Consider the following 13,274-nt stretch of genomic DNA (forward strand, 5'->3'; position numbering starts at 1 on the left):
CAACACTGCAAATCACTTTTTACTCATGAGTGCTAAAGTGGTGCATTTTTCTAGTTTGCGAAATGCTCTCGTGTATCCCTACTCTAAGTGACCCGAACTTGCAATTTCATCAATGCTTTCAGTGTTGACTTACAATATTGTTATTGACTTTGCTTCTCCTCTAGCAATATTTGAAAAACCATACAGCATCATTAGAACATCTTTTCCTTGCACAGTGCATGACAAATTGCTTCTCCTCTAGCAATATTTGAAAAACCATACAGCATCATTAGAACATCTTTTCCATGCACAGTGACCATACAAATTGCTTTACCTCTGCACCAATTTCATCCACTGGCTCCTTTCCATATGCTGTGGGAAAGAAATCCCAAAAAAACCTGTGATCTATTTGTATTTTTATATTCATTTTAAGATTAAATTTATTTTTAAACTGTCCCCAGCATTCAATAGTTAACATGTCATATTGAAGATATATAGTTTAGATTTTACATCTTCCAAACTTTTAGAGTCAAATGCAGAAGTGGACTTTTTATTGTGTAATAACATTGATTTTGTGATTTCTTAAAAGCACATTCTAATTTTTATTAAAGAGAAATAGAGCAGCTTAAACGCTAGTTTGAAAAGTGCAAGTGTCATCTACTATTATTTATAGCAGTTTTTCTTTTTTTTTTTTTTTTTGAGGGGGAGCTAAAACCCAAGAGATAGGAAAAATACGATTGTATCTCCACTCAATAGGCTTTGTTCTGTGTACAATTCGGGAAATCATCAGAAAAACGGCTCCCCAAAACTGTTGTAAAAGATTGTGTAAATGTAGGCGAAAAACAGCTAAAAATGACTTGAAATACTATGAAAAAGTTGTTACCTAAGCCATTGTTCATACAAATCATCTTTGCATTTTATTTTATAAGTAAACTATTTTAAACAGAAAAACAAGTTTTCTATTTAAAATGCAGATTTTGGTGAAACTTTCGATTTTTTTAAATATTGTTTTGTGACTGTGCAGATTTTCAAAGTTAGTTTTGTAAAGCTGCTGATTTTATTACTTGATTTCTGTGAAATTACCGAATTTAAAGTAAGATTTTTGTGAAGGTACACAAAAATGGTAGTAAAATTAGCCTGTATTGGGCCCTGATGTTTCAACTCATTGTCACTCTTAAAATATATTACGGCTGTATATGGGTGATTTTCAAATGCATTGACACATTAGGTTTGACACAATTTGAAAATTTTTGTTGTTAAAAACATTAAAACTTCCTAGGTATAAGTTCTTCACAATTTACAGCTTTGTAACCAGGTGATTATTTGTGGGTGAGTGCTTAGATTTTAGAAATTCCAAAAAAAACGTCTTGGCAAGTCACCCTTTTTCTAATGAGTGTTACCTGTATAAACCAATCTGTAATTTATATTCTGAAAATAAATAATCTAACAAATCTTGGTTAAACTATCTTAAATACTCAGTTTTAAGTCAAAATGGTATAAATATTTATTCGCTTAAGCAATTTTAAGTATTTGTAAAAATTGTATTGTTTTTTCTCATTAGTGTTACTTTATTTCCAAAATAAAGGGTAAAGTTTATGATAAAAACGTATTAAATTAAACATTAATTTACTCTTTAAATACCAAACGGACAACAAAACAAAACCATTTTGTTGCCAAAATTAAAATGCTTGAGATAAAACAAAACCTTCTGCTAAAAGAAACCACTATGTAAAATAAAGTAGAATACCTTTATAATGCGACCTATATAACATAATGCATAACTGCAGAACTTCTTCAGAAGTAAACAATAGGTTTTGCAGTTTAAAAAAAAGCCATCTGTTCTGCCTTGCAAGCATAAAAACTGTTAAGCAAATTAAATTTTGAAACAGTTTTCCATTTTTCCATCTTAAATCAAAGCTGTTAAATGAAAATTTGTATTCACTGTTAAAAAAAATTTCTCTTGAAAATGCAGCTGTTATGCAAGCCATAAAAAGCTAGCAGAAGTGAAGGGAAATTCACTTTTTTTAAATCATGATATTTATTTTTGAATGAATATAGTAATAATAATAAAAATCACACACACACACACACACACACATATATATATATATATATATGTATATATATGTTGTATTATAAATGTTTTAATACTCATTGCAGTAAAACTTATTCTGAAGTGCAAATATACAAATATATTCTGAATACTTGTTTCCCAAATTTGTGAAATAATCTATATAACGCCAAAACCTGTATGATGCAAAAGCTCTGATCCCAAGATGTGCATTATACGTCTTCTATTGTAAAAGCAAAAAGAAAGTTAAAACAAAAAGTAAAATGAATGAATAACTGAAGTCAAGTGTAGAGTTCAGCACGTTTTTTGTAGAGCCCAGCACACTTTTTGAATTGTTATAAATAAGAATATACTTAATTTATATGCAATGTTTTTGCATAACTTTGTTGAATGGTGTATAAAATTAGAAAAGGAACATATTTATTCTTGTGTGCTAATTTCAAGCCATAAAAGCAAAACTTTATTATGTTTTTTCGTGCTAGACTCCACAGGTACATATTTCTGAATTCAAAACGCAAACAAAATTTCATATTTTCTTCTGAAACTATCATCAAAACTTATTCTTGCGAAGTTGTTCCATGTTCAATGTGTTGTTGTCTGAAACTAACTTTTTTCACCAAGTGTTGTACGTATATATACATGTATATAATAGATACAAAAGTATTAATAAAGTAACGAAAAACCAAACCCAAAGCTTAAAGATGCAATAAAGCAGCTAACCAATTAAGCTAAGTAAATAGCATTTTAAGGAAACAAGCATTTTTTAATTGAACCAAAAATAGGATAGCAAAACAAAGTAAAATAGAAAACTAAAGTTGAAGTGATGGAGCTAGTAATCATCAGCAGTGGAAATTCCACCTTATGGTTGAAAAACCAAAAAATTTTAAAACTACAGACTAAAGAAGAATGTAAGTCCCGAGAATTCACCACCCTGGGCAAATGTACCAGCTGCTGCAATGCAAACGAGTAAACGGCTTATCCTAAAAATAAAGTTGGGGTTTCATCTTTGTCATTAGACGCCAAGAGGCTATCAATAATAACACTTCACTGGACCAATCCAGCACATGCAAATCATAGTCATTCGTTTGAATAGAAAAAGTGTTGCATCCATAAAAGTGATCCATGTGCGGGGTTTCTCGTGGTTATATCATAGTCTTGAACAGTTAAACGGTTGCAGAGAAGCATAATGTTTCCTAAAGGAGATATTTGATAAAATATTTTTGATGAAATTAACTAGAAAACTTTTAATGAGTTTGTTTTTAAGCAAAGAAATTTCTTGGTTGAATGCTGGGATTTTATTGCAAATTCTTTTATCTCTAACAGCTTGGGAGATAATAATACAATAAAAACCTTTTTACTTAGGCAAAAATCTTGAAGGCAGTTAACTTCAAATTGAAATTCACGTCTCATGTTCTAAATTGTAATTTCATATACAGAGCCAATTGTAATTTTAATATCCAAGAAATTAAAAATGTTGAGATTGATACTGGTTTTTTTCAAGTGCTAAGGAACTGATTAGGGATCATATGCTAGCCATAATTAGAATCTATACTAATAATATGAAGCTGAAGAGTTTGTTTGTTTAAACGCGCTAATCTCAGGAACTACTGGTTCGAATTGAAAAATTCTTTTTGTGTTGCATAGTCCATTTATTGAGAAAGACTTTAGGCTATATATTTTAAAAATCAGATTGACCAAAAAATTTTAACTGCAAATTAAATGTTTAATTAATTGTTTAGTTCAATGAATTCCTATGGATTTTTTTATTCAACCGACTTCCTTTACATTCTTCACACGGGCATCGCCGTGCATGTACTGCTAGTGTAAGTAAATACTGAGGTTTATATTTCAGGTATAAAAATAAATGCATTATTACCTTTATACTGATATGCAAGTAATGAGCTTCTATTATTATTAAAGGTGGAAATTAATATCATTCCCATGTTTGGATGATGTTTTTGCTTTCAGGTGGAGGAAGCTAAGGATTGGTATGAGGGTTGAACCCTTGGTATTTTAGCTGTACTGCCAATCTTTGTATATTAATACATATACATGTAAAAAACTGTTATGACCCTCGGAAAAGAAAATTTTCTTTAGTTATGAATACCCACTTCTCCCACACTGGAGGAAATTCTGTCTGCTCTAGTGTGTTCAGCCATTCAATATGAAGACTCTCACCAAATTAAGCAATTTTCTTGAATATACGCAGCAAAGTTCATAGTACACGAGTCTTCAGTAAATGTGATGTTGTCAACATCAGACAGATAAAACTGTCAAACCTACATATGGTCTGTCAATGTAAAACGATAATGAAGGAATTCTCTCTTATGTGAAATACAAGCACTTTAATGGCAAGCATCTTTTCTTATCTTCTTGGCGTACCTAACATCATTTTTCAGCAAAGTAACGTCATGGCATTCAATGCCATATTATTTTTTTGAATTTTTGAATAAAATTTGACTTAACACTAGAACCGCGGAAATTTCCGTATACCTAAAACCCCGGGCAGGGGTCAATTTGACTCAAAGCTTAAAATGGGTTCTTTGATGTTTAGAAAGAGGAAAAAAAATTTTTTTTGATGAACAAGAGTAATACTAAGATTATACAATATAATAGTAAGATATAAAATTCTCTCCCATTAACTTTAATCATTTATTCATTTCACTTTGTAGTGTAAATTTCCTCCCAGAAGTTGTTTTTCTGCTATTACATTTTCCAGAAAAATTAGATACGGTATCTTCATTCGAGGAAATATTTTCTTCATCTGGGGGCACATATTCATCATCGCTGACAACAACTTGTTGGCAAAAGCCATTTATTTTGGTTCTTGGAGAGATTCATAAAAAAACTAGAATGTATTTAAATTGTTTAAAACTTACTTGTACACTCAAACTATCCTAGAAATACATTCCTGTTTTAAATGTCGTTGAATACCCGGCGTGCGTAAACCCCGAGCGTGAGAAATCCCCAAGTGACTAAACACCCAACATGGCAATCACATGTTTCGCCCATCGGCGGACCTGACGTCAGGCCTCAAGAGTTGAGGATCTTTCTGCTGGTAGCAGTCAAAAAAAGATAATTTTAAATAGCAACAGTTAAAAGGATTAACTGTGAGTTGCTTTCAGATGCAACAGATGTAAATTTTGACGACGTCACGTCATTGCTAGGTGGTAACTGAGATGGTTTAAATAGAAAGTAAATCGATCAATCGTCCCTCTTATGATTTTGTTCTGTTCTTTAGACGGTGTGTTTTGATTTGAGCATGTGAGCTCAATAGATTGATTTATCCACGCAGAGGACGTGGAGGTTTTGAGATATGTAGTAACAAGATTCAATAGCCTGCTAAAAGTGCAGGATGTTCTAAAACAGCGCCCTACACGTAACGAAGGAGTTTTTTAAGAAATATAAATTTGAAGAGTTGATGTTTTTTTTAAGTATTAGGCCTAACAGGGCCGGAAGGTTCGTCTGGCATATTCTCGATTACGGAGCCCGCCGAACTGGATTGAATCCACTATATGGTGCCTCTGCTAGTGGAAGGTTCCTGTTTTGCTTGAAGCTGGTCAAATAATTTCCTGTGCTGCCTCTTCTGTGGCATGGGTGTGCCTGGAATTGATTGACCATGGATTTTGGTCTGCCGTCCACGAGTGGACGTTTTCAACTCGTCTGAACATTCGACAGATGGATGTTGCCTTCGTTGTTATGTGTGCCAAGTTTAAAGTATGGACTTCCAGTGGTATGATTATTTAAATAGTTTTCTGGACAGCTACCATCGTAGTGGCATGGCGTAGGGTAAATTTTTAAAAATATTAGGAACGTTTTAGAACTGTTGATAGTTTTTTTTAAGTAACTGAATCTTGTGATATTTCTCTGTGGTATTTGTTTGTTGGGGGGGGGGGGTATTATTATGTTTGAATTATTAATAGGGGATGTGCTTTTTTATAAATGTTTGATTGTTTTTGCCTATTTACATTTTACACATGTTTTGAATAAAATGTTATTTAAATTGAAATTCAGTTTCCATTGCTTCATTTCTCCCGAACTTGCCATTCCACATCGGTTGGTCTACCTGAAAGGCCAACACAACTTCTTCATCATTATCGTTTTTGAATTAATTTTCCGATAATTGTTGCATATAATAGGGGGCCTCGCAATTTGTAACAAAAGTTCCAGATTTTATTTCATCTGGATTTGAATTTGACAACTTTTTTCGTTTATGTACATATTGTCTTTTTCTCCCAGAAGTAGTTTTTCTGCTAGTACATTGTCCAGAAAAATTAGATACGGTATCTTCATCCGAGGAAATATTTTCCTCATCTGGGGGCACATATTCATCATCGCTGAAAACAATTTCTTCACCATTATTGTTTTCGGATTCATTTTCCGATAATTGTCGCATATATTCGAGGGCCTCGCTAACTGTTAATATACGCTTATTTTTTTCAGCCATTTTCACATCAGATCAATTTTATCTCCGTGTAAACAAGGCACCAAAAAATCGAACAGACTGGTACAATCAAACTATCCAAGGCAATGAGAACAACCAGTTGTGACGTCATAAAGAACCAGATGTGCACCAGTTCACCACTTTCCCTTCTAGGCTGAAACAAAAAGCATCAGAAAGAAAACATTCCTTGAATACACTAACCAGGCGCATTTTTCCCACAAGCAACAATAATGTTGGGGAGGGGGGGGGAGGTGTCTGCAACACTTGTTACTACTACTGCAGACACCCCCCTCCCCACCTCTTATACCTAAATGATCTAAGCCCCACCTGCACTTCTGTTATCAGTAACAATTTACTGACCTTGAAGTATTGTTCTGCCTTCATCTGGGAAATGGAGAGAGGACTGAAAAAGCTTTTCCTATTCTAGGAAACGTTGAACTGCAGCTTTAGTGCTTGTGATTATAATGGGGTCAAAATGACCCCTTCCGCGGTTTTAGGTATAAGTATCAAAAAAAAAAAAAGTGGTAAGTATTTAACGTATCGTAATTTCACAGATTATTATTGGTATAAAAATAGGAAAAGTCACGAATTTTTTTTCAATTTCGTTCGTAACTTTTTGAGGAAATCAGAAACAAAATTGCTTTTGGGTCAAAACGACCCCATCCGCGGTTCTAGTGTTAAGATGAGTTGTGTAGATGTTCTCTTAGCCAGTGACCTCTTGCATGAAAGGAAAATAAACTAGAATCTTTCCTAAAGGGTTTAGTCTAAGGAATCTCTAGACAAATTTTCAATTGTTATTGTTCCTTGTGTTAGTGCAACAATGTGTTAAAGAATTTATTACCTAAAGTTAAGTGTAACCTCTACTGTAACTTTTTTTTTTTTTTGAAACTGTTTTACTGTTGTATATCTTGGACATTAATTAAAATATAATTCGTTGAGTATAATTACATTTTTAATTGCAATTTTTCAGGAAGTTTTAGAAGATAAGCATAAAGCAGAGGGTCAGAATTCATCAATTAAGGTAAATATAAATTAGTATTCATGCTTAAAATAAAATAAATTGGAGTAGCTAATTAAATCTGTAAGAGCTTTTCTTAAATATTTCAATGATAAAAAACATTGGAATGAAGTTTTTAAGAAAAAATAATTTTTTGCTGAAAATTTTGAAACTTGCATGTGTATCATCATATTACAAATTCTGCCCTTCATATCAAGTACAGTGGTCGCTGCTTATTGGAATCACGTTTGTTCTAAACAGTTTTGATTCCATAAAGTGGCTGATTCAATGAAGGGGCTAATTCAATTAAGTCAGGTTTCATTGACATTGGAAGGGAAGAGGAAGAAATAAATATAAATATTTAAAAATAGACTTTGCACTTGTTAACCAGTCAAACGTGGTGGGTCGCCGTCTAAAATGCATCGCTTAGCGGGGAGAGAATAGCAGAGGAAAAGTTGTTTTTCCTGTATTGCTCTTTCTTTTCCCCCTGTCGGTACATAAAGGAATTCGCTGGCAGAATGCTCTTTTGAATACACAGCAGCCAGGTGACTAACGAGAAGACGTGGTAATGATCACCTTTGATGACCACTGAATGTTATCTCTTCAAAGATAAACTTTTTTTGCTTTCAGAATGTGTGAGTTTTGGCATTCATTTACACTTTATATTTTCATTTCTCTTCTTTTTTTCTTTTTGAAGTGCTCTTATTTCCTTTAAATATGCTTTATTAATTTATTAAATGAATTTAAAATTACAAACTATAGTTTCATTACATTAAACTCCTTGAAACAAATAAAATATTTTTGATTCTCACTTTTCTTTTAATAAATTAAATATTTCATAAAGTACTTTATAAATCTTAGTATTTTATTCAATTATTTAGGCCATTTTCCAGAAAGGTTGTTTCAATTGCCTTCTTGCACATTACTGCGTTATAATCCAAGAGAAAAAGTAAAAATGCAGAAAAAAAAACCAAAATCGTATAATGAAATAAATTATTCTAGTGATGAACTAAGCATATTACTGCGTTATACTTCCAAAAAAAAAGTAAAAAGCCAAAAAAAAAAAAAAGCAAAACCGTAGTCTGAAATATAATTGTTGTAGTGGATAAACTAAGTTCATCATTAAAATAGATTGAGATAAAGAGCGGAAAAATTGATCCCTCTGTTCGAAAGTACAGCCAAATTCGGATACATGTTCTTTCAAGTTTTAAGTAAAATTCTTGAGTCAAAAATATGCAAATACATGATTTTTTTCTAGTTCATGCAAACACAATTTAACTTTGTTTTTTATTTATTTATTTATTTTTGAAGAGGGTTTAGAATATGAAACATTTATACATTCTTTATTGCATATATATAGTCACCACGATGGTAGGTCACAGCGACCGCCCAGAAAATCCTTATTCAGCCAATTTTGTTTGATTCAGCAAATTTGGAGACGAAATTGCAATATCGGAATTTTTCAAATGCCCAAATATCTTTTCTCCTTAGATGTACTTGTGTTCATACTTGAATTTAATCTGCGGCAAAAATTGGAGTTCTATTTGATAATTTGAGAATTTCTAACTTCCTAAAAAATATCTTCGGAGTTCCCATGTGTATAGTTATTTTATGGTTATCATATTTTTGGTGAATAACTGAGGCACTCCCTTTCGACACGCAAATCAAACATATTCTAAGAGTAAAAAATATCTCACTTGAGTTATGTTTAACAGTAAAAATGACGAGCTTCGTAACGCCCCCCCCCCCCCCGCCTCCAGTAACAAATAGTTCAAGTTGTCTTTTATTTTAAAGTTTAGGTATGAAAGCAGACTGCTTCTGTAAATCCGAAATGTTTCTTTTTTTCTTTTTTTTAAGTTAGGACAAAATTAAAACACAAAATCAAAAGCCTAATTTTGAAATAAATGACAAAATCAGCGTTATAAACACGCAAATAGTAAAATATGTGTTTTGGGAAACAAGAGAACCCTTTTCTCTGCAAAAAGTTATGCCAAAAAGTTATCTTTGGCACGTAAAAAACTCGTAAACAAACATGATAAATGCACAATTAGAATGAAATTGTAAGCATTTGATCACATTGTAACTGATTTCTTATCTACCAAAGATCACAACTTTTTACATCGATAAAGTGAGTCCTAATTAACTTCCAAAGACGCATCTGAATTTTTTTTTTTTTTTTTTGATACTTGTGCATAAATTGCATCGAAGTTATCATTTTTGTCGTTGATCTTCATTTTATTGAAGTTATTTTATTGAACGATTTCTTGATAGATTTTACTCAGCTCACTAAGTAAATTCTAATTTACATTATTAAATATGCTAACTCATTTCCTTTCGAACACGAAACAATTTTCTTTAAAATTTTGAAGGCACAAGAAGCCATTTAAATTTGTTACATTTTCAGTGTTTTTTTTTTTTTTAACTTCGTCTTGTTTTTAACTATTGTTTAGTTTATTATCTGGTATTTATCTATGTATTATTATGCAGTTTCAATAACAGAAAACATGTCGTTGAGATGTACTTTACTTTTAAAATATTACTCTAAGGCACCATAGCATCCAATTAAAACACATTACTTTGATAAATAACATGGTTTTCGTGGCAAAGCTTGATAAAAATGTATTAAGGTTTTGAAATATATGCCTTTTTTTTTTGCTGATGGGGAGAAAATAAAAGATTTGCTAGTTAACCTGGTGTCGTTTTCAATTCATAAAGATTGTATGAATATATTTTTTGCAACAATATAATTTTAGTAGAATCTGTATGTGATATGTGACACGCCGTAAATGTTTCACCACATTTTTTTTTTCAACATCATACAAGGCAAAAATGAATTATCGTTATAATTACTGTCGTATTGCGTACTATAATTTTTGTACTATCTTTGAGTTATAAGTAGAATATTATTATTTTGTGCATACATTATCAACTTTATTAATTAATTAACTAATTTATTGAATTTTCTTTCTTTTTTTTTTTTTTGAACTTATTAATCTTGTTTTATTGTTCATTCTTTACTTGTGCAGAATTTTTATTCTAGACTGCACCTAGTATATGATAATAGAAAAAACATGGATGAATATATACGTATGTAGTTGAATTTCATTGAATGCCTTTTCTTTGCTTGAACAATTAAAGCATAGCCATGGAGATCCACGATTTTCAACGAAGCAAATAGAGGTATTTGACCTCTAGAACAACTGTTGAAGGACGAATGTTTACTATGTTAGGATAGGGCACGAAATGTTGAAAATCAAGTCCAAGCGCATGTATTTATGGGTAGACAATGTAAGATTTGTCCCCACCTGTATTCACTGGGGAATCAATTTCCACTCAAAGGCGTTTGCTTCCAATATAGAAAGGCTTCTTGCTAATGCCAGCTGCTTTACATGCATGATTGCTCCAGAGTTGCTCCATAAAAGTGAATTTTGAAAATCAACTTCTTTTAACTAGAGATTTTTTTGAAGGTTCATGCATAACGTTAAATTTTTGACACATTCGAATGAAAATTACATAATTTAAATGATGCTGCACAAATATATATAAGTACATGCAATAACTTTTACAAAACCCATTAGTAAAATGCGAATAAGTTTTCGTGGAGAAGAAAAGGAAATTCTATTATGAGGTTCCTCAATAAAATCTAAATCATGTATGCACTTCATGTAGTTACTTCGCAAATAAAGTAAGCTATAAAGTTGTGAACATAGTTCAGTCTTTACCAAATAAAATCATACAGATAAATTCACCTACTGTGTTGTGGGAGGTGGGGGGGGGACGTGTCTGTGCCCTAACTACCCCCTGCCTCTCTTTGCGAATAAAGAGACGTAGGGACGTTTTTCTGACAATACGGATAACAATGACAAAACTTCAACCCCTCCTCCCTTGTGAATTTCTGGTATCCCCTGTATAAACAACAGTACCAGAATCTACCGTGCTGTATGCTGCAAACACGAAGGTCAGCGAGAGCCACCTGTAAATATTATTTCTTTTACAAAATGGTTTTCGTCTTTGGTAAGGAAATTTTGCGAGAACTATTGATCGGTTGAGAGTGATCTGTAAAGTAATTTAAAGAAAAAAAAAAAAAGCTTAGTGTGTAAATGTGAAAATCAATAAAAAACTGAATTCAACATATATTGTGTTGGAAATGAAATGATTTCACAGAAAATCAATGTAGAAACCGCGTTCTGGCACCGATTCACACTTTGTACCTATGCATATAATATACATGTGTGTTACAGTACCCTACAGTGACTTTTGCAGAAACTAGGCAGATTCATGATTCCCCCCCCCCCCCCCAAACTCACACTGAATAGTGAAGTAACAAAATAGTTTGTTAGTTTGTTACTTATGCACAGGGGCTGACTAACCCGGGTGCCAGGTCGTCGCCCAGGCGTAGAAGTTTATGGCCCTCATTTATTTTCAAAATAATATTTTATGTAACGGAAAATAAATGAAGAACAAAATGCTACAAGAATATTATTGGTTTCATGTTTAAAGCTTATGTAAAATATGCCCTTTAAATGCAAAAACTGATAAGGTAAAGACGTTAAGTTGAACCACTTTATGGTTCATTGCCTTTTATTATTTTTATTATACACATTAAGTTCATTAGTCCATTCCTTGTTGCGTCGAAGTTTAATAAAATAACTAAGAAAATAGCAGACAATGTTTTTTTCATTTTCCTGTATTTTTCAGTCATTTGTGGTTTTAATTGCACATTTGTATAATGAACTATCTTGAAGCAAAAATTAAAATTGCATTTCAGAATTGTACGGAGCACTTTTTGTTGCATTCATACCGGATATCTTTACAACTTTTGCCATAGATTTTCTAATTGAAATTAGAGGTAGGAACACAAATTAAGTGAAAATCAAGGAAACAAAAATGAGTATAAACGTAAATGTGTATTTATAGGTTCTTATAATACATACCAAAATACAAGAACTGCTTAAAATATTGAAATGATGATTGGAACAATTGTGTGTTGTGTAGAGGAGGCAGGATCTGGCCTGCATGAACTCCGGGTCTTGGGCTTTACTATGGCTTAATCGAGCTCTGGTTTATCGCTTTCAATTATCCTTAATTAACATTGAAGCTCAGAAAACATGAGAATTCAGCTCAGAACTTGAGAAATTACAAAGAATAAGTACATTGGCCAAGAAATACCGGCAGATAACTTTATCATATAAATGTAATCAACAGAAACGTCAAAATGCAACTGAGTCATTCCACGTCAACTGACCTAATTTTTCAAATCGTCCAGACTCGACCATCTCCAATTTGGATAAAATTTTATAGAGGCGTAGAGAAGTCCTTGAAACTAATCTATGCAAATTTTCAGCCTCCTAGATCCAAATCCTGAAGATCTAGGATCTTCGAAAAATGTGATTCAAGATGGCGGATTAGCTTTTTGTGCCGAATTGCCATGTTTGCACCAAGTTTACAGGAAATTTTATTACACTGGAAGCCTGAAATTTTAGGCACTTAAAGTATGTTTGACCATTAGTATATTCAAGTATTTTTGTGAATTTGAGCTCATTAGATTTTGTGTAGCATGCGCGTGAACTTGTGAAAAAGCGCGATGGGAAAATTTTTTCCTGGATTTTAGGTTGTCATAAAATCTGAACAAAAATAATTCAAAAGCTCCTACTGCGTGATTAGATTGTAAAAATGCTTGTTTTTAATGGGTTACAGTTACAAAGCTTAAATATCTATTTTCTAAAAGATATTGTGATTCAAAGTGGTTATCAAAACCGTTCTAGTGAAAAATAGCCTATTTT

The 13,274-nt window shown here is 32.2% G+C and overlaps 1 protein-coding gene across 1 annotated transcript in view; it reads left to right on the top strand.

Annotated features, from left to right (window-relative positions):
- Window positions 1-13,274, top strand: part of LOC129219249 (homeobox protein 2-like) — a 79,173-nt gene that overhangs the window by 11,993 nt on the left and 53,906 nt on the right. Inside the window, exon 5 of the mRNA XM_054853575.1 lies at window positions 7,465-7,515. Within this exon, the coding sequence (XP_054709550.1) occupies window positions 7,465-7,515 (51 nt within the window). The remainder of the gene's footprint in view (window positions 1-7,464; window positions 7,516-13,274) is intronic.

This window comes from Uloborus diversus, chromosome 3 (genome assembly GCF_026930045.1).
Source record: "Uloborus diversus isolate 005 chromosome 3, Udiv.v.3.1, whole genome shotgun sequence".
NCBI classification, from domain to species: Eukaryota; Metazoa; Arthropoda; class Arachnida; order Araneae; family Uloboridae; genus Uloborus; species Uloborus diversus.